The following is a 23464-nucleotide window of genomic DNA, read 5'->3' on the forward strand; positions in this document are numbered from 1 at the left end:
TGTTATTGTTAATGGCCATTATCTTAATGGGCATGGCTCCATTGAATTCCACAGTCATTCTCTATTCAGACAACGGGCACTTGCATGCCCAACTCCTACTCCAGTGGGCAGTAAGCATGCTGGCACCTTTCCTGGTTTCCGGGAACCATCTACATAGAACTGCCTCAGTGAAAACCTATGTCATATACCCAACCATTACCTGGATTATAAAAGGAGGAGAAAACTTGGAGGGGAAATTTGTGCAACTGTGTTTGCTAATGAATTGTTACGTATCTGTGGTGGGCACGGTTCTCTCTGTTTGGGAACTTCCTTTTATATTTTCCCTTCGTTCAAACTCCTACCACCTTGGAAAACTGATTTCTCTATCAAAACCTGTCCTCCTTCACCTTCTCCTGGTTGTGCAGGATTAATAGGTGCATTGAATAATTAGACCAGGTTAAAAAGAGAAAGAGCACCTTTTGTAGAGAATCATAGAATATCAGTGCTGGAAGTTATTTTAATGATCATTTTGTACAGATGAGAAACTAAGGCCAATCTGAGAATAAAATCGAATCACATTGACTGGGAAAGGAAAAAGCAGATGAGTGAATTGCCATATGGTGGCCTTCTTGAATGGCCCCAAGATCTCTTGCTGGCTTCAGCGGATCAGGAATCCTTAGAACATATAGATGGCTGTGTGGTCAGGAACCTGTCCCCTTCCTTGCTTTCTCAACAATCTGATAAGAGAAACTCTAAGGGAGGCAGGATATGAATGGTCTCTGGTATGGTGGTGCTGCCTGTGTTCCTGGGGGACTTAGCTACTTCTCAGATTTGTCCCTGGCAGGTCCTGTCCCTGCCCTACTTCTCCTATTTCCACTTCAGCCTCCTCAGCTCTCATTACAGCAGCCCGAAGATTTCCGCCTCCTATCTAGCCCATGTGGGTGCTTTGCTCCCTTGGACTAAATTTAGCACTGAGAAATAGGAACAAGAAATCTTCAGCAGTTCATGTAGACAGATGAGGAGAAGTACAAAGGCTGCTCTGGTTCCCTTCCGGCCCTGTTTTGTCCTCTCTCTGCCAGCACCAGTCTCACTCAGTACATCTTTCCCCTTATACATATCAGGCAATGAAGCTTTAGTTCTTTCACAGGAAAAGGCTTGAAGCAGGGCCCAGTGCATTCCCTGGGACTGGTCTGGCTTGTTTGGGACAATATTCCCTCTGTTAACAAGAGGGGTAAGTGTATACCCACTGGAGGTGGTGGCTTTCTTGGTCCTGAGTCCTGTTTCACATCCTGCAGGGTCTCCAAGACTTCCTGTCTCAAAGTGTGTCAGATGAGATGTAGCCCAAGGCAGCCTCTCAGAGGCAGAGGCTGTGGCTGTTTGAGCTATCTGGTATCTGTCTTTTTTTTTTTAAACTACTTATAAACTTAATAACTGTCCACAGACTATTAATCACACAAATACATATTTATCACTTTACAGCCCCATAATATTCCATTACACTAATATCCTGCCATCTATGTAGCCCTTCTCCTAGGGCTACAGTGGCTACTCTGATGGGTAAACTGGGAAAGAGGGTCTCAGGGTCTTCTCTGAGGAAGTTTAACATGTGAGTGATCCTGCCTAGATCCTGAGCCCAGGGCAGACAGACAAGACTGAGGCATTCAAGGGTGCCTCTGACCTTCTTGCCACATTGGTACAGGAAGAACATATGTCACCATCAGAAAAGACCAGAGGTACAGGAGGCAAGTCCACTTGCTGACATTTCCTGTCAATTGTTTCTTGATCCTGTAATAAGGAGAAATTGATACGGACCCCAAAGAAGGGGTGACTGGCTTGGCTCCCATCTTCCATCTCAACCCCTTATATTTTGGTGCTCACAAGAAGTCCAGGGTTCCAACCCAGCCTAACCTTTTATTTACACTTGTTTGGATCCCACTTCCCACGCATGTCTTTCCACCAGAAGATATTGACACATGGGGTCTTTTGTGAGGGAAGGGATGTCGCTTGGCTCCTAACTCCTTTCACTGGCTTGATCAGAGGTCCTGAGTTTATGTCTAGATAATCCCCTACAGGAATTATAATGGTGATGGGGTTGGGGAGACCATACTGCTGAAGGCTTCTCAATCCTTTTCTGTTCATAGGTCTGAGCAAGAGAATGAGAAAATGTCATCCACCCATTGCATGGGGAAAATCCCTCTCCTTTACCAGTTACGGTTGCAAAATCTCCATAAGATTACTCAGGGCCTGACTTTTTCCAATTAAGTTGTATGAGACAAAGATGGGACACTTTAGATTAGCTAGCTTTCATCTTCTACCACTTTTCCCTGAATTGCACATGTATCCAAAATACCCTCCCCGTTTCTCTGGCTTATGTCTGTGTACTCCTCTCCTCTCTCCTCCCCTCCTTCTCCCCTTCTCTCTTCTACTTTCCTTTCCTCTTCTCTCTCCTTCCCATCCCCTTTTCCTCTCCCCCCTTCTTTCTATTTCATTTGCCTACATACACCCCTCTCTTTTATATCACCCTTCACAATGTATGTTCTTTGGCTTGGAGAATGAAACTCCATAGAAATCACAGACTTCCTGATTTGGAAGGAAGCTCATGAATCACTTCTTCGTTCTTCTTCTGTCTTTGGTTTTTTCCTTGCTGGCCTTACTTTAGGTTGTAGTTGAGGACAATGGGCCTGAAGGAGTGAATTCACAGGTTTCTGGCTCCCCTACTGTGTGGCCCCATGTAGGGGTATAGAGCAAGGTGAATGAATGTGAGGGCTCAGGGAAAGGGAGCTAATTTCTCAGTTCATCCAGGACGTCACCATTTGAATTTAGGGCATGTCATTTATTTCACCACTCTTTGCTCCGTCCTAACTACTCCTGGCCGTCCTGTATTCCCAGATTAATCATGTGCCCCAGTATTCTAAGAGAAGCTTTTCCCTGTGGGACTGTCTGAAGGGCTGTTAGCTGCCTGCTGGGGTTTTTCCTGTGGGTTGGACCTATCCTTTGTTACTCCCACTTACAGGTTAAAGAAGCCCCAGTCTTCTGGGAGGTAAAGAGCTGTGGCCCTCCACTCCCACCCCACCACCAACTGCCCTAGAGTCTCACTCAGTGTTTTGCTTTTCTTTTCCCTCCTGCTACAGAGCAATGACGCCTCAGGGAACACCTGGAACTGGTTGTACTTCATTCCCCTCATCATCATTGGCTCATTTTTTATGCTGAACCTTGTGCTGGGTGTGCTGTCCGGGTAAGTCCACTCTGTCCCTGCCTCTTCATTTCTCTACCACAGATTCCAAGTCCCCACCCATGTTGTCAGAAGAGGAATAAACTGGAGGAGAGAACGGCCTCTCTCCCTTCCTTCAGTACCCCAGGCTCAAGGGCAGTGGTATCCCTGACCTATACCCCCAGATGTAAGCAAACCCTGTGCTGACCTATCCTCTTTAGTCAGGGCTGTCACTCCCACCTCCATGCCCACACAGCCAGATAGAACAGGGCTGCCCTACAACCTGTGTTAAGCCAGACAATGGACCCCAGGACTTTGTGCTTTGCAGGGAGTTTGCCAAGGAAAGAGAGCGGGTTGAGAATCGGCGAGCTTTTCTGAAACTCAGACGGCAGCAGCAGATAGAAAGGGAGCTCAATGGCTACATGGAATGGATCTCCAAAGCAGGTGAGGCCTTTACCTCCTGGCACATGGGGCACGCTGTGGCTGCAGGGTGACCAGGCAGACTAGGTCTGAGCCTCTCTAAGTTAACACCAGGACCTCAGAGAAGAAGGATAGGCAGACACCCTTGACCAGAGGAGGAACAAGGGAGTACTGGACAGGAAGAAAAGACAAAACTGGCTCTGAGAGATCTGTCAGTCTATTAAATGATGCATTTTTGATATTTCTTTATCTGATCATAATCATCCATTATTCTTTCTTTTCTCCTGCCTTACAACCCTCTAAGCTCATCTTCATTTTCACCATGACCTTCAGTCCCCCAACCCCTCAATTCTTTCCCTGGTCATCACCCGATCATCACTGGCTATTCTCTCCTCCCTTCCCCATCTTGACTCTTTTGTGGACTAGTTCAATTCTACACTATACTTTTCAATCCCTTGGCCCTTAATCTCATCCTAAATCTTTCCCTGCCCAACCCCAGCCATGGACTTACCCCACTATTTGCTGCCTCTACTTCTATTCACATCTGCTGAATGAAGTTGGTTGAAATCACAAAACCATATTGACTGAATCCACTACACCTTAATGTTATGTAATCACAACTGGGCCCTCACTATTTCAAGGCAATTCTTTTATGTCTCCCAAATTGATTCACTGTCTCACTCACTGTGGCAGATTTTCCAACGTTTTCATCTCTCCTCAAACTTCCCATGGTGCTCACTCCCACCCACCCCCAACCCTCTCAGCTGAGAATTTTACCTCATGTTTCACTGAAAAAAAAAAAAAAGATGAGGCCATTTGCCTAGAGCTTCCTCTTTCCCCCTCCTCCTCATCTTGAAATACTCAAGGGTCTTCCCCCACTATCGCCTCCTTCACCTCCTCTTACATGAAGAGGTAACCCTTCTCCTAGCCAAGGCTAACCCTTCTACATGCATGAATGATCCCATGCCGTTTCATCTTCTCCAACAGGCTTCCCCCTCTATCATCTCCACTCCGACTAACCTTCAGTCTTTTCCTGTCCACTGGCTGTTTCCCTGCTGTGTATGCCTACAACAATAGCATGTTTCCCTCATCATTAAAAAACACAACTCACACCTGATCCATCCATCCCTATGAGCTATTGCCCCATATCTCTCCTTTCTTTCATGGCTACACTCTTTGAGAAAGTCATCTACAATGGATACTGCTATTTCTTTTCTTCCTGCTCTCTTAACTATCTGCAGTTCTTCTGACTTCATTATTCAACTAAAATATACTCTCCTCAGTGTTACCAATGACCTTTTAATTTATCAAATCTGATGACCTTTCCTCAGTCTTCATCCTTCTTGACTGCTCTTCAGCCTTTGATACTGTGTATACCATCTTCTTTCTAGGTCTTCACAACGCTGCTCCTCTCCTGGTTCTTCTCCCACTTGTAAAAACACTCTTCAGTCTTCCTTGCTAGATCTTCCTCCAGGACATGCCCATTATGGGTATAGTCCAAGGTTCTATGATGGGCCCTCTTCTCCCTCTCTAATCCTCTATCATATTTGGCTTTGTGATCCCATCAGATCCATTGGATTCAGTTATCATCTTTTTGCTAATGATATTCAGTTCTACTTACCCAGCACTAATTTCTCTGCTGACCCCCATTTTCAAGTCTTAGCTGCCTGGCGAATATCTCCAACTAGATGCCCTGTAGACATCTTTAACTCCTAGTCCAAAACTTACCTCACTATCTTTTCTTCTAAGTCAGAGGTGGGAAACTTGTGACCTTGAGGTCACAAGTGGCCTTCTAGGTCCTTGGGTACGGCCTTTTGACTTTGTCAAAGTTCTACAGAACAAATCCTTGATTAAGGGAATTTATTCTGCAAAGTTTGGATTCAGTCCAAGGGTTGCACTTACTAGAGGGCCACATGTGGCTTCAAGACCACTCTACTCTAAACCTTTCCCCCCTTCCAGGCTTCCCGGTTACTGCCAAGGGTACCATCATCTTCCCAGTTATCCAGATCACAATGTGGGTGTCATCTTTGACTCCTTACTCTCTTTCAATCACCATATCCAATTCTTCAAATGAGATAATAATTGGAAAAAGCTTAGAGCAATGCATAGCACATAGTAAGTGCTATATAAATGTTATCTATCATTTTTATGACTATGATCATGTGTTGCCAAGTCCTATTAATGCTACCTTCTAAACATCTCTTGCATAGACCCCCTTCACTCCTTCAGCTCTGCCACCACCTTAGTACAAGCTGCCATCACCTGACATCTGGACTATCACAGTAGCCTGGCAGTGGGTCTGCCCGCCTCAGCTCTTTCTGCCCTCCATTCCATCATTTAGCCAGCTGTCAACATGATCTTCCTAAAGTGCAGATTTGACCATGCTACACACACACACACACACACACACACACACACACACACACACACACACACACACACACACACACACACACACACTGAATAAACTCCGGTGACTCCCTATCAAATCAAATATAAAACCCTCTGTTTGACTTTATGAACCCTTTATATAACCTGGCCCCTTCCTGCCTTTCCAGTGTTCTTACACCTTACGCCCCTCCCCATTTAGGGGCATTTGCTTCCTTATGGTTGCTCACACAATATGCGCCATTTCCTGACACCAGGCATCTTCACTTCCTCTCTCCTATACCTGGAATGCCCTGCCTTCTCATCTCTGCTTCCTGGTTTCTGTGACTTCTTTCAAATCCTAGCTAAAATCCACCTTCTGCAAGAAGTCTTTCCTGACCGCCCTTAATGTTCTTGCCTCCCCTCTAAGATTATCTCCAATCTATCCTGTAGATAGCTTATTTGTACAAAACTATTTGTCTGTTGTCTTCCTCTTTTGTCTCCAAGCTCTGTAAGGGACTCTGTTTTTTACTATTCTTTGCTTCCCTAGTGTTTAGCACAGTGCCTGGCACTTAGTAAAAACCCCTTAGTACATGCTTGTTGACTTGATTTGACTATGGGAATCAACTGGTCATGCTTTGGCTGGCCAGGCTCTTATTCCCATAGTAAAAGAACTCTGGAGACTAACTCATGTAGGGGAAAAAAAATCCTTTGTGTCATTCTTTCAAAAGCCAAAAGGGGACTCTGTGGAAGTTCCTTAGTGCTTGTTCCAGGACAGCAGTATTTATTCCCTGGAAACTTTATTCCCCAAGAGAACCCACTCTGACTTGGTCTGAAATCTTCCCAGGCCATCTGGGATGTGATTCCAGGCCAAGCGTGGGTCCTGGCCCTGCGAGGGGGAAGTTCCATCTGTCTGACTGCAGGAGGTTAATTTGCTCTTCTTTTCCCTCAGAAGAAGTGATACTAGCAGAAGATGAAACAGACGGCGAGCAGAGACACCCCTTTGATGGTAACTCCTCTGAGCTTGACATGATATGTGATAGAGGACATGCTAGGGAAACACTAGGCAGTAGGGGCTTCCAAGGTGGGCTGCTTCTGGCCAAGAGTCATTTTAGGAGACGCTCAGGGAGCCATGCCTAGAATTATCTAATAATCACAGGAGTTAGCTTGTGGGGATGGAGAAGAATGGGAACCTACCTCCTAAGGCTGATTCGTGAAAGACAAATGGGGCAGCATTGTAAATACAGAACTCTGGGTCTGACCCTACATGACCTATGCACTTTGAGTTCTACTGTGGGAGATTCCACCCAATCAAGTTTCTTATTTGGGAACTTCTTATTCAGAACTGACAACAAAGCTACTTTTCATTGGAGACTCTATTAGCTAAAAGGTAGAGTCGAGAACAAAGGCTGTGTATCAGTCAGTTATAAAGAAGAGTTCGTAGAATATGCTATTGGCAAATGAAAACCAAAGTAACTCATGTGGCAGTCTAAATGACTCTCTCCAAAGGTTGTTTGTCATTATATTAAACTTCACCATGTTTGAATTGTGCAACTGGGTCCCAGAAGAGAAGAAGCATCTAGAAGGCAAATTTCAGCTCAATATAAGGAACAGCTTCCTAACAACTGGAATTTGTAAAAATGGAATGGGCTGCCATGGAGATAGGGAGTTCCCATTACCAATGGTCTTTGAGCAAAAGAGACTGTCTGTCAGGGGTTTTATAAGGAAGTTATATTCAGGCAGAGGTTAATCTAGCTTGTCCCTAAGGTCCCTTTCAACCCAGAGTATCCATAATTCTGTAACTCACTTCTGGGTCTGCTTCCAAATGCTTAGATGAGTCTCTCCAGTACTTTCTTTAGTTCCCCAGCCAAAGTGCTAGAGGGAACAGGGCAGAAACCATTTCCCTAACAAAGTTCCCTATTTACCCAATCTCAAACTTCATGAAGATCAATTTCTAAGAACATTCAGAGAGTGCCAAGGCTGGGACAACAAGGGTAATGTCTTTTTCTCTTGCCATGTTCCTATTGTTGGAGCTCTGCGGAGAGCCACCATCAAGAAAAGTAAGACAGACCTGCTCAACCCTGAAGAAGCTGAGGATCAGCTGGCTGACATGGCCTCAGTGGGTGAGTTTTTCTCTCTCACAAGAGGCATGCTTGGGATGATGGAGGGTTCAGGAGAATCTAGTGCTTTTCCCCATAGTACCTTCCCCTTCCACCAGCCCCTCAGAAACAAGAAAGCTTTTCATTCTTTGGATCCCTGATGTTAAAGAAGATCTTAGGCTATATTTGGAAAGGTATAGGATCCAGAGCAAGGGAGGTGTATAGACCTTTTGAGCTGTATCTTGATAAGGTGGACACTCCATGTTTTAGGAAGGATATTGTTAAACTATAGTCTTTCCAGAGGAGGGAAACCATTCTACCAGACCATGTGATAATATTCTAGGTGAACTGAGGATGATGTACTTGGGCAGGACAAGACTTAACAGGGCCACAATAACTCCCTTCAAGTATTAGAAGGGCTGTCATGTGGAAGAAGGGTGATGTATTTTTCTTGGCTCCAGAAGTCAGAACCGGAAATTGCAAAGATATAGATTCTAGCTCCACATAAGGAAAAATTTTCTAATAGTTTAAAATGTTTTTAACTTTCAGAGTTTAAAAAAAAATTGGAGTAGGCTGCCTTGGGAGGTAGTTAGTTCTCACTAAAGGACTTAACAAAGTATATAGAAGAAATTATCATCCAGGTTTGGGTTAAACTTTGGGGTTTCTGGAATCCCTTCCAAATCTGAGGTTTTGTGATTCTGTGAAATAGTAGTAGTAGGAGTACTCAGGGAGACATCGAGAAAGAAAGGAGAGATGGGATTGGAGGTTCTTTGGCAAAATACAGCTGAGACATTAGGACTGATGATACCTCCATAAGCAGTTTCTTTAGTCAGTACTATAGGGATGAGAACAGGTTTAGTCAACAAATATTGGCCAGATACATATTCTGGATCAGGTGTTGTGGACAATACAAAGATATATGACATGGGCTCTACTTTCAAAAACTTACAATAAATTTAATCAGGGAGGTGCTAACAGTAAATCTAGCCAGAGAGATGAGATTTATAGTGCCTGGTGATTACCATAGTGCCTGGTGATCCCCACTGATAGTGGCTGGTGATCCTCATTTATAGCATACATATATGTATGTATGTATATGCATGTATATTGTATATATTATACACAGATGAGCACTGTGACGCACCATATAAATGTAAATAATTATTATACTGCCTTTCACATAGTAGGCAACTAATGAATTTATATTAAATGAATGAATGTTAAGAAAAATGGGAAAGTCTAGACTAAGAAGAGTTTGTTTGGAGGCAGAGGGGACATAAATTTGCTTTGGGACAAATTGGATGTCAGAGGGCAATTGGAAATAAAGATCAAGGATTCAAAAGGCATTTCAAGGCTAAAAACAGATTGGGAGGCCCAAGGCAGGAATCTTTCTCTTCTCTTCACCCTCCTTGGTGAGGTCAGATGAAGTCTCCTGCTCTCAGTTCTCCAGCCTCAAGCCCTGAATTCTCTTCCAAGAGCTCCCAACTTTGTAGTCTCCCACTGGACCTGACCTCATCAAGCCTTGCTCCAGTTGTTCATGAGTCTTTGGCTGGCTTGACTTACTTAGCTTTAGGAGTTGGTGTCCTCATATAGGACCCAGAGCTGAAATCAGAGTCTCTGAAATCATCTTATCTTAATTTTTTAATGGAATTCTTCACTGTAGCATTATTGTTTCTTTCTGTTGGTGATCCTTTGCCCTTAGACTCCTCAGAAAAGAACTCGAGCATCATTGCAAGAGCATTAATTCAGAGTTTTAGGACAATAAATATGCGTGTTGATCATAGCTGCTGGCTCCCAAAGCATTTACTGTGTTGTGGCTGCTAGGCAGATGGTATTGTTTCCAAAGTCAAACAGAGCTCTGTCAAACTAAGGTCTCTCCTTCTTAGACCATCCATGTCTATACCCATGCTTCTGAAATCCTACCCAGAATCCTACATGAAGCATTACCTTTTGCCTTCACTCACTGTGTGCCCTTAGCTGCCAGCTGGAGCTGGAGTGATGCCTCTCTCGCTGCCACCCCCAACCCCTCACACCCCATCCCAGGCAACTGTCCTGAACAATAGCCTCTATGCCACAGAAACCCCTGTAGTTTGTGGGGAGAGGCAGAGAGTCAGACTCAGTCCCTACCGAAGCAGATAAGGGCAGATAAATTCAAGGGATCATTGACATTTTGAGATATAATTGTTTGGTTTTTTGGCTGTTAAGTTAAGGGAAACCTCCTTCCTGTAAGAGTCCCAGCTGCAGAGTGGAGGAGGCTGGGGTGAGGCATGGGGGGCATTAATATTCCCTGAGGCTGGTGGGTTTTCTGGGGAGGCTAATTGACTCTCTGGCCCCTGGCCTTGTCCTGAGCTGAGTTATGGATTGGTTTCCTGTGCAGGAAGGGCCTGCTGAGACTAGCCTGACATTTTCCTTTCTCCCCTTGGCAGGTTCTCCCTTCGCCCGAGCCAGTATTAAAAGTGCCAAGCTGGAGAACTCGACCTTTTTTCATAAAAAGGAGAGGAGAATGCGCTTCTATATCCGCCGCATGGTCAAAACTCAGGCCTTCTACTGGACAGTTCTCAGTCTGGTAGCACTCAACACGCTGTGTGTCGCTATAGTCCACTACAACCAGCCAGACTGGCTCTCTGACTTCCTCTGTGAGTGGCTCCTCTTGTTCCTTCTGCCCTTTTTGGCATTCCCCTTCTCTGTCTTTTCTTATAAGGCCCTCACTCCTTCCTTCCTTGGCTTCTTCATGACTGGATCATTCTCCATGTTGTTTTTTACTACTAGGCATCTGGATGGTGCAGTGGATAGAGTTCTGCCTCAGTTTCCTCATCTGTAAAACGGAGGTCATAATAGCACCTATGCCCTAGGGTTGTTGTGAAAATCAAATGAGATTTTGGGGGATGGGAGGATGGGAAGGCAATTGGGGTTAAGTGACTTGCCCAGGGTCACACAGTTTACTAAGTGTCTGAGGTCAGATTTGAACTCAAGTCCTCTCGTCTCTACTGTTCCACCTAGCTTCCACTAAATGATATTTTTAAAGCACTTTGCAAACTCCATTGAAGTTTATATGTATACAAACATTATCTATTATTACTTATACCACCATTCCTTCATTCATATATGTGTGTGTGTGTGTGTGTGTGTGTGTGTGTGTACTTGGCACATAGCAGGTACTTCCTTGATTATTGATTATGTCTCTTCCTCTAGTTTTTTGCTGTAGTTACTATTGTCACTCTTATTACCACATCTCCTCTCCTCTAACTAGTAATCATATTGTTTAGAAGCTATGATGATCCATGTTGAAGCCCAGCCCAGCTGGATTTCCTTCTTCACTCTGTCTCTGCTGCACTATTTTTTGGCATCAGCCTGGGAAGGTCTCTAACCACTTCCACTACCCATTTTCCCCACAGCATAGTGGAATAAGACCTGGACTTTGATTCAAAATCAGAAGGGCCTGGGGACAAGTCCCTGATTTCTTGCTTGATTACCTTGGGCAAGTCACAGAGCCTTAGTAGATCTCAATTTCCTCATGTATAAGAACAATAACTATAGCACTTTGTCTATATCTGTAAAAATGGAAAGGGTTGAACTACATGCCTCTAAGGTTGAGATCTCTAGTTGTAGGTGTCATCCAGTATTCTAAAGTGAGAGGCCGGGTGATGATACAGAAGAGAAAAAGAGTAGGGGAGTAGGGGAAAAAAAAAGTAGGACTTGGATTTTTAGTATTTCTTCAGCCAATATATCTCTGCCTTCCTCTTCTCCCTTTGAAGTCCTTATTCAATTTTTAATTTCCCTTTTGAATTTCAATCACTTGGGCTCAGTCTGGGAAAGTCCTACCTGCAGAGCCCCTAGTCTGTGCCCTGCAGGGTCCTAAGGTGGGCCCAGGATGCTTAGAGGCTGCTGTAGCCAAAGGCTGTTTCAGCAGTCCGGAAATGTTGCCCTTCTCAGTGGATGAAGATGGAGAGCCTTTGGGCCTCTCCATGCCGGGACTAACAGACAGAGGAACCCAGGCATGCTCCTGAAAAGGAAAGATGTTAAAGGTGGGGAAACCTCTGACCAAGATAAAAATAAAGAGCTTTGGACAAGCTATAAGCACTTAAAATCCAAACCAGAGTAAGAGATGTGGGGAAAAAATGAAAGTTAATTCCACCACCACCACCAGGAGAAGAAATCAGTTCAAGGCCCTGGACTAGGAAGGGAACTACTGACTTTGTAAGGAGTCTCCTTGAGCTTTTGTCTTGAAGCTGTTCTGCTCCCTCAACTTCCTTTCCAAGTCTGGCTAAAATGCGTGTATACTGGTAGGCTCTAGGTTCATAAGATCTGCCTTTTGGACCTGGGCTACCTTGGCTTGCAACAGAGGAAGAGTTTACCCAACGGACAGGCTGAGCATAGGGAGCAGCAAGCGTTAGTGGAAAGGTGTCCTTGCCCATTCCCTGTAACTTTACTGTTCCGGATTGGCTTGGTACGGGAAGTTTGGAAAGAAGAGGGCTCTGACCAAGTTCCAACTTAAGTAATTACATGCAGGCTCCCTGAAGGCTTTTCAGGAATGAGGATTCTTTAGGTCCTGCCTCTAACTTTTGACTTAGGAGAATGGTCCTCTAATATTCTCCCCAGGCAGTGGTTTTATTTGTCCTGGTTTAGGGTGGCCTAGAGATGGGGTACAAGAGAAAGAGCCCTGCCCAGGACTGCCATCATCTTGGTGCATGACTCTGGGCAAGCCTTTACTTTCCTTCCCTTGCCCATAATACAAAGGGATCAGAGTCCTACCATATTTCACTTCCTTCCCTCCCACCAGCTCTCCTACAGCTTCCTATACAGATATCTCTCTGGAGCTACACATGTGTGATTTTTCTTCCCACTCAACTTCCCCTCCCCTCTTCCAGTTCTATCATCTATGAATCATGATTGAATCCATTTGACCTTTTTTCCCCAGATTGCATGTGTCCGACTAGGACCTCAACTAACCCTCGCTATAACTTTCTGGACCAAAATACCCCTTTCCAGTCACCAGTCCTCTATGTATGTAGTTTCCCCCATTAGATCATAAGATCTTTGAGGACAGGGACTATCTGCTTTTGTAGTTGCACCCCCAGACTTAACACATTGCTGGGCACATATCAAGTACATCATAAATGTTTTTTTCATTCATTTATTCCTTTTCAGTTCCCATCTATCACTAGTTTTAAAATTTCATTTGGATTTTTACAACAAATATTTAATCAACAAATATTTATTAAACGTTACTTTGTGCTAGGCACATAGGGGATACAAGTCCAAAGATAAAATAACTCTCACTTGCAAACACTTACCTTCTAAAGGGAAGACAGTAAGTAACGTTGTCATGCATTATAATTATACACTGAAAAGATTGAACCAATAATCCAAAAGATCAGATTATCCCAAAGTCCCCTGCATTGGATTTGGGGTTGTGTGATGGATCCCTGTAACCCCATTATATAGATTTTTGGCATCAGAAGAGGAAGTGGAGAAGCTGCAGTATCTTGGTTTTCCCATGAGAGGACCAGTTAACTCTCACTTCATTCAGCTTTGCTTTGAGTCGAATGATAGCTCTGTTTCCAATACCAGTGTTACTAAAAAAGAAGTGTCACTGTGATACCACTGGTTTCCACACCTTTCTCATTGGATCAGGCAAGAACCAGTGTCTTCAGGGTAAAACCACAAGTTATAGAAGATCCTGAAGACCTAGCTCAGAGCACCAGCTAGATATTTTCATGAGATTTGCTTGTTTTCGCTCCCCCTGAGACTGTTTTGGATGAATGGGGATGGGAACATTAGAAATTATCTTTCTCCTTTCCCAGAGGGAAAACTGAAAACCAGGAGAACATGGCATTTACATAGAGTCGCCAACCATGCCAGAAGCCTATGAGGCACCAAGTTCAAGACTGTCAAGTATCCTTAGGATCTTTCCAGAGGAAGAGCTACCTGAAGACCCCAAAAACTAATGCTTTTTTCTGTTTCCACTCTCTCTTACTTGCAGACTATGCAGAATTCATTTTCTTAGGACTCTTTATGTCCGAAATGTTTATAAAAATGTATGGGCTAGGGACGAGGCCTTACTTCCATTCCTCCTTCAACTGCTTTGACTGTGGGGTAAGTTCTGGAGAGATCTACCTGTTCAACCTTGCCTAGAACCAGCTGGGGCTGTAGTGGTAGGAGATGGAGTCTCGGAGAAAGTTCCAGTAGCAATTTTTCCACCTCCCCAGAGGGTAGCAAGAAACCAACCCTCCAAGGTTCAGAGTGTAACTTCTAAGTTGGCAATAGGGAAGTAAAGCAGAAATGAAGAGACACCATTCATTGTTGGTGCCACAGAAGATGAAGGCCTTTTAGTGCCACTGTAGTCAGGGACCACAGTAGGAACTTTTAAGGGATGTTTCCACCATGGGAAAATGGCAGTGGTGGTGGTGGGGGTAATAGAGAAACCAATGTCACTGGGTACCCAACCAGCTGCTTTTTGCTGCAGGTTATCATCGGGAGCATTTTTGAGGTGATCTGGGCTGTGGTGAAACCTGGAACATCCTTTGGGATCAGTGTGCTACGAGCTCTCAGGTTACTGCGTATTTTCAAAGTCACAAAGTAAGTCTTCTCTGCTCCCTGCTCCCCTGACATCCCAAGTGGGAGGTGGGACAAAAGGAGGGTGACCTCTCTCCAAACACTTGCCAGGAGCCAGTCGTGATGGGACATGGGGGTTAGGAGTGGAAGAAGGGCCTGGGTGGCCACTGAAGTTTTTAGATCTCTTGAGGTGGGGGTGTTGGCATCCAAGCCATTCTCCCATTGTCCCCCTCCCTGATTGGCCCAGCCAGGAGTAACCGTCAGTAACTGTGTCTTCTGTTGGTAGATACTGGGCTTCTCTCAGGAATCTGGTCGTGTCCCTCCTGAACTCCATGAAATCCATCATCAGCCTGTTGTTCCTTCTCTTTCTTTTTATCGTTGTGTTTGCTCTTTTGGGGATGCAGCTCTTTGGAGGCCAGTAAGTGCTCAGCATCCAGACATCCACCTCCTTGCAGCACCTGCTCAAATCTGCCCTTTTCCAGAGCCCCATAACTGCCTTTGTTCCTTCATGTCCCATTGGAACAGAATTGCTGCCCTGGCCCTATCCCAACCATCTTACCCATTTGGGCCATTTTGAAAAATGTCCTCCTGGGTTCCTGGTGTCATTGCTACCAGTGACTTGCCCCTGGGCAGCAAATTGGTAGGAAGAGCCTCAGGGAACTTGAGGCCATGGAAACAACATTAGTTTCTGTCTTGTACAGGTTCAATTTTGATGATGGAACGCCTCCTACCAATTTTGACACTTTTCCAGCAGCAATAATGACAGTATTTCAGGTATGGCTTCTGCCCTGCCCCCTCAGCCCACTTTGATTAAGTCTAGAAGCCTGGTTATTACCGTAATCGTGGAGGTGGCGTTTTAGTCACATAGTGAGGATGGCTAAGCTACTGGCAGGCACTTCAGAGAACTGACCTGAGATTTAACCCCTCTTCTTCTCTTCCTTCCTCTCTCCCTCTTCCTCATCCTCCCCTTCACCTTTCCCTCACTCTCTCCTTCATCTTCCTCTCACTCTCTCCTTCATCTTCCTATCCCTTGCCTTCATTTTCTCTTTCCTTCTTTACCTTTCCCCTCTCCTTTCCTCTTCCTTGTCTTCTCCCCTCCCTGTCACTAGCCTGAGCCACAATAATAATTCTTACCTTCTCATCTTCTTAAACTTTGAGGGCCTGAGACAAAGAGTAACCAGGGGGCCACACATGGTGTCCATAGCCTAAGTAACTCCCAACCAAAGTCTTATACTCTAAGGGGTGGCACCATCTGGAGGAAATGCAGGGATTTGTAGGCAGGGGATTCAGGTTCAAAGGTCACCTCTACCCCTGATTGCCTGTGAGATGTTGGACAAGACAATTAACCTCTTCTAGCCTCAATTTCTTCATTGGTAAAATGAGAGGATTGGACTCCACTGACCTCTAAGATTCTGTCCAGCTCTAAATTTATGAGCCTATGGGGATGGGGGAAGGGAGCACAGGCAAAACTTACTTTACCTCCTTCCTCAAGCAAAGTAGCTTGGAGAGGAAGGCCCTGCTTCAGTTTCTAGGAATGTCTTATGATTTTCAAAGGGCCTTCGTGAGGTTCTATCTTATTCTCAAAAAAATCATGTGAAGTGGATGTAGGCATATGGTATAGGAAGGAGACAGCATGGGGCAGTGGAAATAGCACCAGACCTGGAGTCAGGAAAGACTTGGATTTAAATCTTGCCTCTTTGGACAAGTCTTTTGCCTTTTGGAGAGTGTCAGTTTCCTCATCTGTGAAATGAGAATAATGATGCCTATGCTGCCTACTTCATGGGGCTGGTAGAACAACCCACAAAATGATAGCTAGCTAGGTAGATAGATTATGTGTGTACATATGTATGTATGTATGTATGTATGTATGTAGGGCACTTTGTATGCCCTGAAGTGCTGGCTAAGCATCTGCTGTTATCGGTAGTAAGTCAGTCAACAAACTTTTATTGAGCATTTATTTCTCATGTGCTAGGGACCATATTAAGTCCTAGGAGTACCAAGAAAAGCACAAAACAACTCCCTGTCTTCAAGGGAGCACACATTCTAATGGGAAAGACAACAGGCGAATGTTGGGGTACACACAAGCTCTATACAGAGTAGATGGAAGGTAATCTGAACAAAGAAGACACTGTAGCCACTGGAGGGACCAGGAAAGGTCTTCTGGAGAAGGTGGGATTTCAGCTGAGTCTTGAAGGAAACTAGGGAAACTGAGATAGGGTTGGTATCGTTGACATTTCATAGCAGAGAAACCTGAAACCTAGAGAAATGAAACCCCTTGCCCCATGTCACACAACACCTGGGAGTGTTCTAGCCCCAGCAGAGTCCACTGTTAAATTTACACCTCAGTACTTAGCAAACATTACAAATCAGAGCTTGGTTTATTGTTTTGTTGATTGTCTAGACATAAAGAATGATGAAGAATATGTTAACAGTGCAGATTATACATAAAAGTGTGTCATCACCACATTTTTATTTTCAGAGAGCCAGTTGTTAAACATTTGCCATCACACCCTGACTAGAATCCAAGTGTCCTTATTTCCGTTCCAGAGCCCTGAAATAAAAGAGACTCAGAAAATCCTGTACCTAGCTTTTAAAAAAAAAAACCCATTCAAATATATTTTATTTTTGATTTATGAAATAACAAAAGCATTTCTGTAACTGTAGAATTTTTTACAAAGAATGATTACACATGAAACTGCAAATCTATTATTTGCAACTTGCCATTCCTTTCAACATATATATATATTCATTATATATTTAAATATATGAGAGTTATAATGTAACTTTCATTTTTTCCTTTTTTTCTTCCCCCCTCCACACCCTATAGATGGCTACCATTAGACACAAATATGCATGTATGTATATATATGTATATATGTGTGTGTGTACATAGATATGTAAAATCATCTTACACATACTTCTGTTTATCAGTTCCAACTTTAAGAATTGGGATCCAGAATTGAGGGTAAGAGAATGGTGACCTAAACCCACCTATAGGCAACCTTTGACACATTTTTCTCCGATCAAAAATTTGAGCCAGGATTTTGAACAGCATTCCCCACAAGGCAACTGAGGCCAGAGTTTGCCTTTAGGATAGGAATTTGCCTGTCCCACCTTAATAGTTGAGTGTCTGAGTCTACAGAGAAGACCCCTCTGACTGCGGAGCTGGGAAGGGCATCGATTTCATCTTTTTGGATTTTTTTCAGATTTTGACTGGAGAAGACTGGAATGAGGTGATGTATGATGGGATCAAATCTCAAGGGGGTGTCAAAGGGGGCATGGTGTTCTCCATCTATTTCATTGTGCTGACACTCTTTGGGAACTGTATCCTTTGGGGGACCTGATGATGTGAGGGAAGAGAAAGAGAATAAGGAGTCTGTGACCAGGAGAGTCTAGGTATACAGGGCATGGAGGATATGAATGGATGTATATACATAACTAGCCAAGAGAAGGCATAATATGGCACAGGGGACTTGGAGTCGGTAGGACATGAGTTCCAATCCTGCCCAAGACATTTCTTAGCTGTGTAACTTTGGGGCAAGTCATTTAAACTGTCTGCCTCAGTTTCCTCATCTGGAGAAAATGGGAATAATAGTCATACCTACTTGATAGGGCTGTTGTAAAGATCAAATGAAACAATCTTAAAGCACTATATAAGTGTTAGTTACTATTGATTATTATTAATCATCCATGAATAGATTGCTGAACTTGGAATCAGGAAGCCCTGAGTTCAAATTCTGTCTTAGACACTTTGAAGTTGTGTGACTTTGGGCAAGTCACTTTAGCCTCTCTTAGACTCAGTTTCCTCATCTGTCAAATGAAGGAATTGGCCTCCAACGTTGCTTCCAGACCATAATCTATGATTTCACAACACTGTTGTCCTTTGACTGACTGTGGCTCGTTCCTTGACTCCTGGCTCCCCAGATACCCTACTGAACGTGTTCTTGGCTATCGCGGTGGATAATCTGGCCAACGCCCAGGAGCTCACTAAGGTGGAGGCAGTGGGAGAATGTTTCTCTGGCAAAGTTACCACCTGCTCATGCCTAATCAGGACAGCCTAGTGGAAGGGGAACCTATGGGAATGGGGAAGTGGAGAGGGTGTACCTGGAGGAGCACCAAGACTTGGTAGTGCACAAGATCAAAATATGTGCTCTAGATCCCAAGGAAGGAAGGAGGGAAAAAAGGGAGGAAGAAAGGAAAGAAGGAAACATACATTTATTAAGCACCTACTGTGTGCTAGGTACTTTACAAATATTATCTCAGCTGGGAAGTTCCCAGCTAAGAAACCAGCTAGCCATAGACACTCTAACCTCCATAGACTAGAGGGTGAGAGCAAGGCAGGCTGTAGGTGGATGTGAAATAACCTTGAGTTCCCTCCCTTGGAGCCCATGAGGTTGGCCTATATTCTCATCAGACAAGTTCTGACTAGTCTGATGAAGCTGGCTCTTCATAAGGCACTGAGAAGTTAGAAAGACCTAAATTCAAATAAGGTCTTAGATGTTTACTAGCTGCGTGACCTTAAGCTAGTCATTTCATTTCTGTTTGCCTCAGTTTCCTAAACTGCAAAATGGGTAATAATAGACCTCTACTTCCTCCCAGGGTTGTTGTAAGGATTAAATGAGATAATATTTGTAAAGCACTTAGCACAGTGCCCAGCACATGGTAGGCACTATATAAATGGATAGACGTTGGTGACTGGAGCCTCAAGTGTGATTTCTCAGTATGACTGGAATTTGTAGATAAAGAGGCAGGACAATGGAGATTTGGTGTCTGGAGACCTAGGTTGGTTTGTATCCTAGCTCTGTTACAATTTACCATGTGTGTGACCTTGAGCAAGTAATTTATCTTCTCTGCTTCTACTTCCTCATCTTTAAAATGAAGATGTTGGTAAAGTTCCTTCCGAGCTCCGAAGAGAGACATTTCCTGTATTGCCTCCTGGGCTAGCATCCCCCTCTCCCGCAACATTCTGTTAGGCACCTGTGAGTGGGGGATTAGGAGAGCGTAGCAAGGACAAAGAACAGGTTTAAAAGAAATGAGGCAGGAGGGGAATTGGAAGGCCAAGCCCACCTGACTGCTTATCCCCAGACACATATTCCTGGATCCTTTTGTGAGTGCACAGTAAAGGCTCTTCCCACACTGAATCACCTCTTGGCAAACAGAGCCCTAAGTATACAGCTTCTAACTCACAATCAAGCAGGCCTCTCTCTATTAGGTAAATGTGATCAAATATTCCAAGACCCCAGTCACCTCCAAAACTGAGTTGATAATGTACCCAGAGGATACAGCCTTGCTTTAGTATCAGTTAAAGGCAAATGGGTTTGAAGAGATAGTGGTGCAGTGGATCCAGCATTGGGCTTGGAATCAGGGAGTCTTATCTTCATGAGTTCAAATCCAGCCTCAGGCACTTAGTAGCTGTGTGACCCTAGGCAAGTCACTTAACCCTATTTGCTTCAGTTTCTTCATCTGTAAAATGAGTTGGAGAAGAAAATGGCAAGCCATTCCGGTATCTTTGCCTAGAATATCCTAAATGGGGTCACAAAGAGTTGGACATGACTGAAAAATGATTGAACATATGAAGAAAAGCTTACTTTAGATACAAAATCAATGCCTACCCCGAATGGTCTTTCGGGCTCTGGCTTTGGGCCGCTGAATAGTCTAAGCAGTTTCCCAGTGATTGTGTACTATGTGCTGTCTTTCCCTAAAAGCTAGCCCTTCCTGATTTTTCTACCTATTGAACTGTCTGAGACCCCTATTCATTCGATAAGCACCTTGACCTACTATGTGCAAAGTGCTAGGAGAAGTATAGAGTAAAAAAGGCTATAGTCCCTGTCCTCAAGGGACTTGCAATAGAGTTTCACTCAAAGGTACCCCAGAGGAGGAGTGAAGGAAAAATATCTCCCTCCAAAATCTTTGCATTCCTTAATGTACCCCATGGCTCCTGGAAATCTTAAAGACACCCCTGGAGCGAGCCATATAATGAAGCTACCCTTTATCCAGCAAAGGAGGGAGAGTGATTTTTTAAGTCTATTAGTCCAGAGTAAATGAACCCCCAGGATTCTTGGAATATTTGATCACATTTAGCTAATAGGGGCCTGCTTGACTGTGGGTTAGAAGCGGGCTGTCTACACTGTATATTTGAGGTTCTGTTTGCTGAAAGGTGATTCAGTGTGGGAAGAGCCTTTACTGTGTACTCGCAAAAAGATCCAGGAATATGTGCCTGGGGATAAGCCATCAGGTGGACTTGTCCTTCTCACTCTTCTCCTGCCTCACTTCTCTTAAACCTGTTCTTTGTCCTTGCTACTATCTCCTACTCCCCTAGTAAATCCTGTTCTCCTAATACATCACCCCTGCTCTGGCCCCACTTTCATCACTTCATAGCGTAAATTACATAATTAACCAATTCAATTATGCATGGTCCTCCACCTTTGAATCCTGGGCTGCCCCCACCATCTGCCTTCCCTGCTCCTAGTTCTGGGCTGCCAAAAGCTGCTGGAAAGAGCCATGCATCCATGCTAACTGGATCCACTACAAATCCATGTTTTTTTCATCTCAAAATGGGCCCTTTCAGCTACACAACTGTCTTAGTTTTCTTAGATTCTTTATCATGCTTCCCACAATGGCTACTCCAATACCACCCCCTCTCACAGCAGGTGACCTTGTTTCCTCCAGGCTGCTGTCCATGGTGAACTTCCTCACCTCCTCTACTCCACCACTCTTTCTCTCACCCATTCCCTTTTCCATTGTTTCAGTCAGAGAGAGAGACGCACACAAAGAGACAGATATAGAGAGACAGAGAGGACAGAGACTGAGAGACAAAGACAGAAACAGAGGGAGACACAGAGAGAGAGACAGAGAGAGACACACAGAGAGGAGAGAGACAGAGAAAGAGACAGAGAGACAAAGACAGACACAGAGGGAGACACAGAGACAGACAGACAGAGATAGAAAGACAGAGAGAAGCTCCCAGAGAAGATGGGATGGATGGGATCATGAATAGAGGGGCTGGCTTTGGCAAAGAAAAGGGTTCTCTCTCTCTCTCTCTCTCTCTCTCTCTCTCTCTCTCTCTCTCTCTCTCTCTCTCTCTCTCTCTCTTTCTCTTTCTCTCTCCCCCTCCCCCAACCCACCCTATCTCTCCCTATCTACTACTAAAAACTTCTTACTCCCTACTGAGACACTCAGGTCTCCCCCATCTTAAAAAAAATAAATTTACTTTCTCCTATCATCCCATCAGGCTAATATTCAATATCTCTTTTCCTTTTCACTGCTAAATTCCCAGTCATCCCTATCCATTGTTTTTACATCCTCACCAGCTTTTCATTTCTCTGCCCCCTTGCAATCTGGTTTCCAAACCCACAATATGCTAAAACCGCTCTGTCAAAAATCAGTAAAAATCTCTGAATTGCTAAATCCAATGGCCTTTTCTCATTCTTTATCTGTTCTTGAATACTCTGCAACTTTTAACACCATTGTCATTGTTCAGACCCCTTTTACTGGTTATTCTGCCCTGTCTTGGTTTCTTTGACATCAATTCTATGTATCTGATGGTTTCTTCATATTTTTTGCTATACCCTTCAGTTTCTGGTCACCTAGGCATGAGTGTTCCCCAAAACTCTGGCCTGGGTCTTTTCCCCTTCTTTCTCTACCTTTTCTCCCTTGATGATCTAAATTTTTCCTGTGGGTTCAATTATTATCTTGGCACAGGTGATTCTCAAATCTGTTTATTTGTCCCTAATCTCTCTCCTGAGCTCCAGACTCATATTACCAACCTAGACCTTCAGTACTGCCATTTCACAAATATTTGTTGATGGATCACAAATTCAACATGTCCAAAATGAAATTCGTTATCTTTTGCCCTAACCCCGCCCCCTTCCAAACATCCTTGTCTCTGTTTAGGACACTTCCTAAGGATTCATAATCTGAATAGTTCTGGATTCTTCCCCTTTCTCTCCCCCAGCACATCCAGTAAATCATCAACAAGCATTTAATAAGTGCCTACTAAGTGCCAGGCACTGGGACCCCCTCAAAAAAACCCAACCGAAAACCTTCAAATATTGTACATACTAATGGAGGAGCCTGCATTTAAATAAATAGGTACAGACAAGATATACACAGGATAGAAAGAATGTAGTCTTACAGGGAAATATTCTGTTTCTGGGACTACCAAAAAAGTCTCTTACATAAAGTGGAGTTTGAACTGATCTTGGAAGAGGCCAGTGATGTCAAGAGGGAGGGATAAGGAGGCAGAGCATTCCAGGTGTGGGTGAGATGATAGCCAGCACAGAAGCACAGAGATAGGATGTGAAGAGATCCATACACATGAGTTGGTAGCACCATTCTGTTGAGTGCATAGAAGTCAATAAATATGAGAAATCTGGAAAGGTAGAAGGGAACCAGGTCATAAAGAGTCTTAAAGGGCAAGCAGAGGATTTTATATTTAATCCTGAAAAATAATGGGAAGCCATTGATGTTTATTGACAGAGTGACATAGTGGGACCTACACTTTAGGAAAATCTCTTTGGCAGCTGAATGTAGGAGAGATCGGAGTGGGGAGAGACTTGAGGCAGGGTGACCAATTTGAAGGCTATTGCAGTAGTCCAGGATGGAGATGATAAGGGCTGAAGCTAGAGCCCCAACTATATGAATGAAAAAAAGGGACATATAAGAAATGTGATAAGGATAAAAAAAAATCACAAGATCTAACACCTGATTGAATATGTAGGGTAAGGGAGAATGAGGAATCGAAGAAGAAACTGAAGTTCCAAACCTGTGAGACTAGGAAGATATTGCTGCCATCAGTAATAATAGGACAGTTCAAAAGAGGAGAAAGTTTTGG

At 44.0% G+C, this 23464-nt stretch overlaps 1 protein-coding gene across 1 annotated transcript in view; it reads left to right on the forward strand.

The window, feature by feature from the left end:
• The window catches only part of CACNA1A (calcium voltage-gated channel subunit alpha1 A), a 251895-nt gene that overhangs the window by 136835 nt on the left and 91596 nt on the right, over positions 1-23464 (forward strand). The window contains exons 7-17 of the mRNA XM_072602188.1: positions 3111-3214; positions 3519-3634; positions 6930-6986; positions 8011-8100; positions 10503-10712; positions 14060-14172; positions 14543-14655; positions 14918-15049; positions 15333-15405; positions 17838-17955; positions 18556-18623. Of these exons, the coding sequence (XP_072458289.1) occupies positions 3111-3214; positions 3519-3634; positions 6930-6986; positions 8011-8100; positions 10503-10712; positions 14060-14172; positions 14543-14655; positions 14918-15049; positions 15333-15405; positions 17838-17955; positions 18556-18623 (1194 nt within the window). The remainder of the gene's footprint in view (positions 1-3110; positions 3215-3518; positions 3635-6929; positions 6987-8010; positions 8101-10502; positions 10713-14059; positions 14173-14542; positions 14656-14917; positions 15050-15332; positions 15406-17837; positions 17956-18555; positions 18624-23464) is intronic.

Source organism: Notamacropus eugenii, chromosome 4 (assembly GCF_028372415.1).
Source record: "Notamacropus eugenii isolate mMacEug1 chromosome 4, mMacEug1.pri_v2, whole genome shotgun sequence".
Classification (NCBI taxonomy): Eukaryota; Metazoa; Chordata; class Mammalia; order Diprotodontia; family Macropodidae; genus Notamacropus; species Notamacropus eugenii.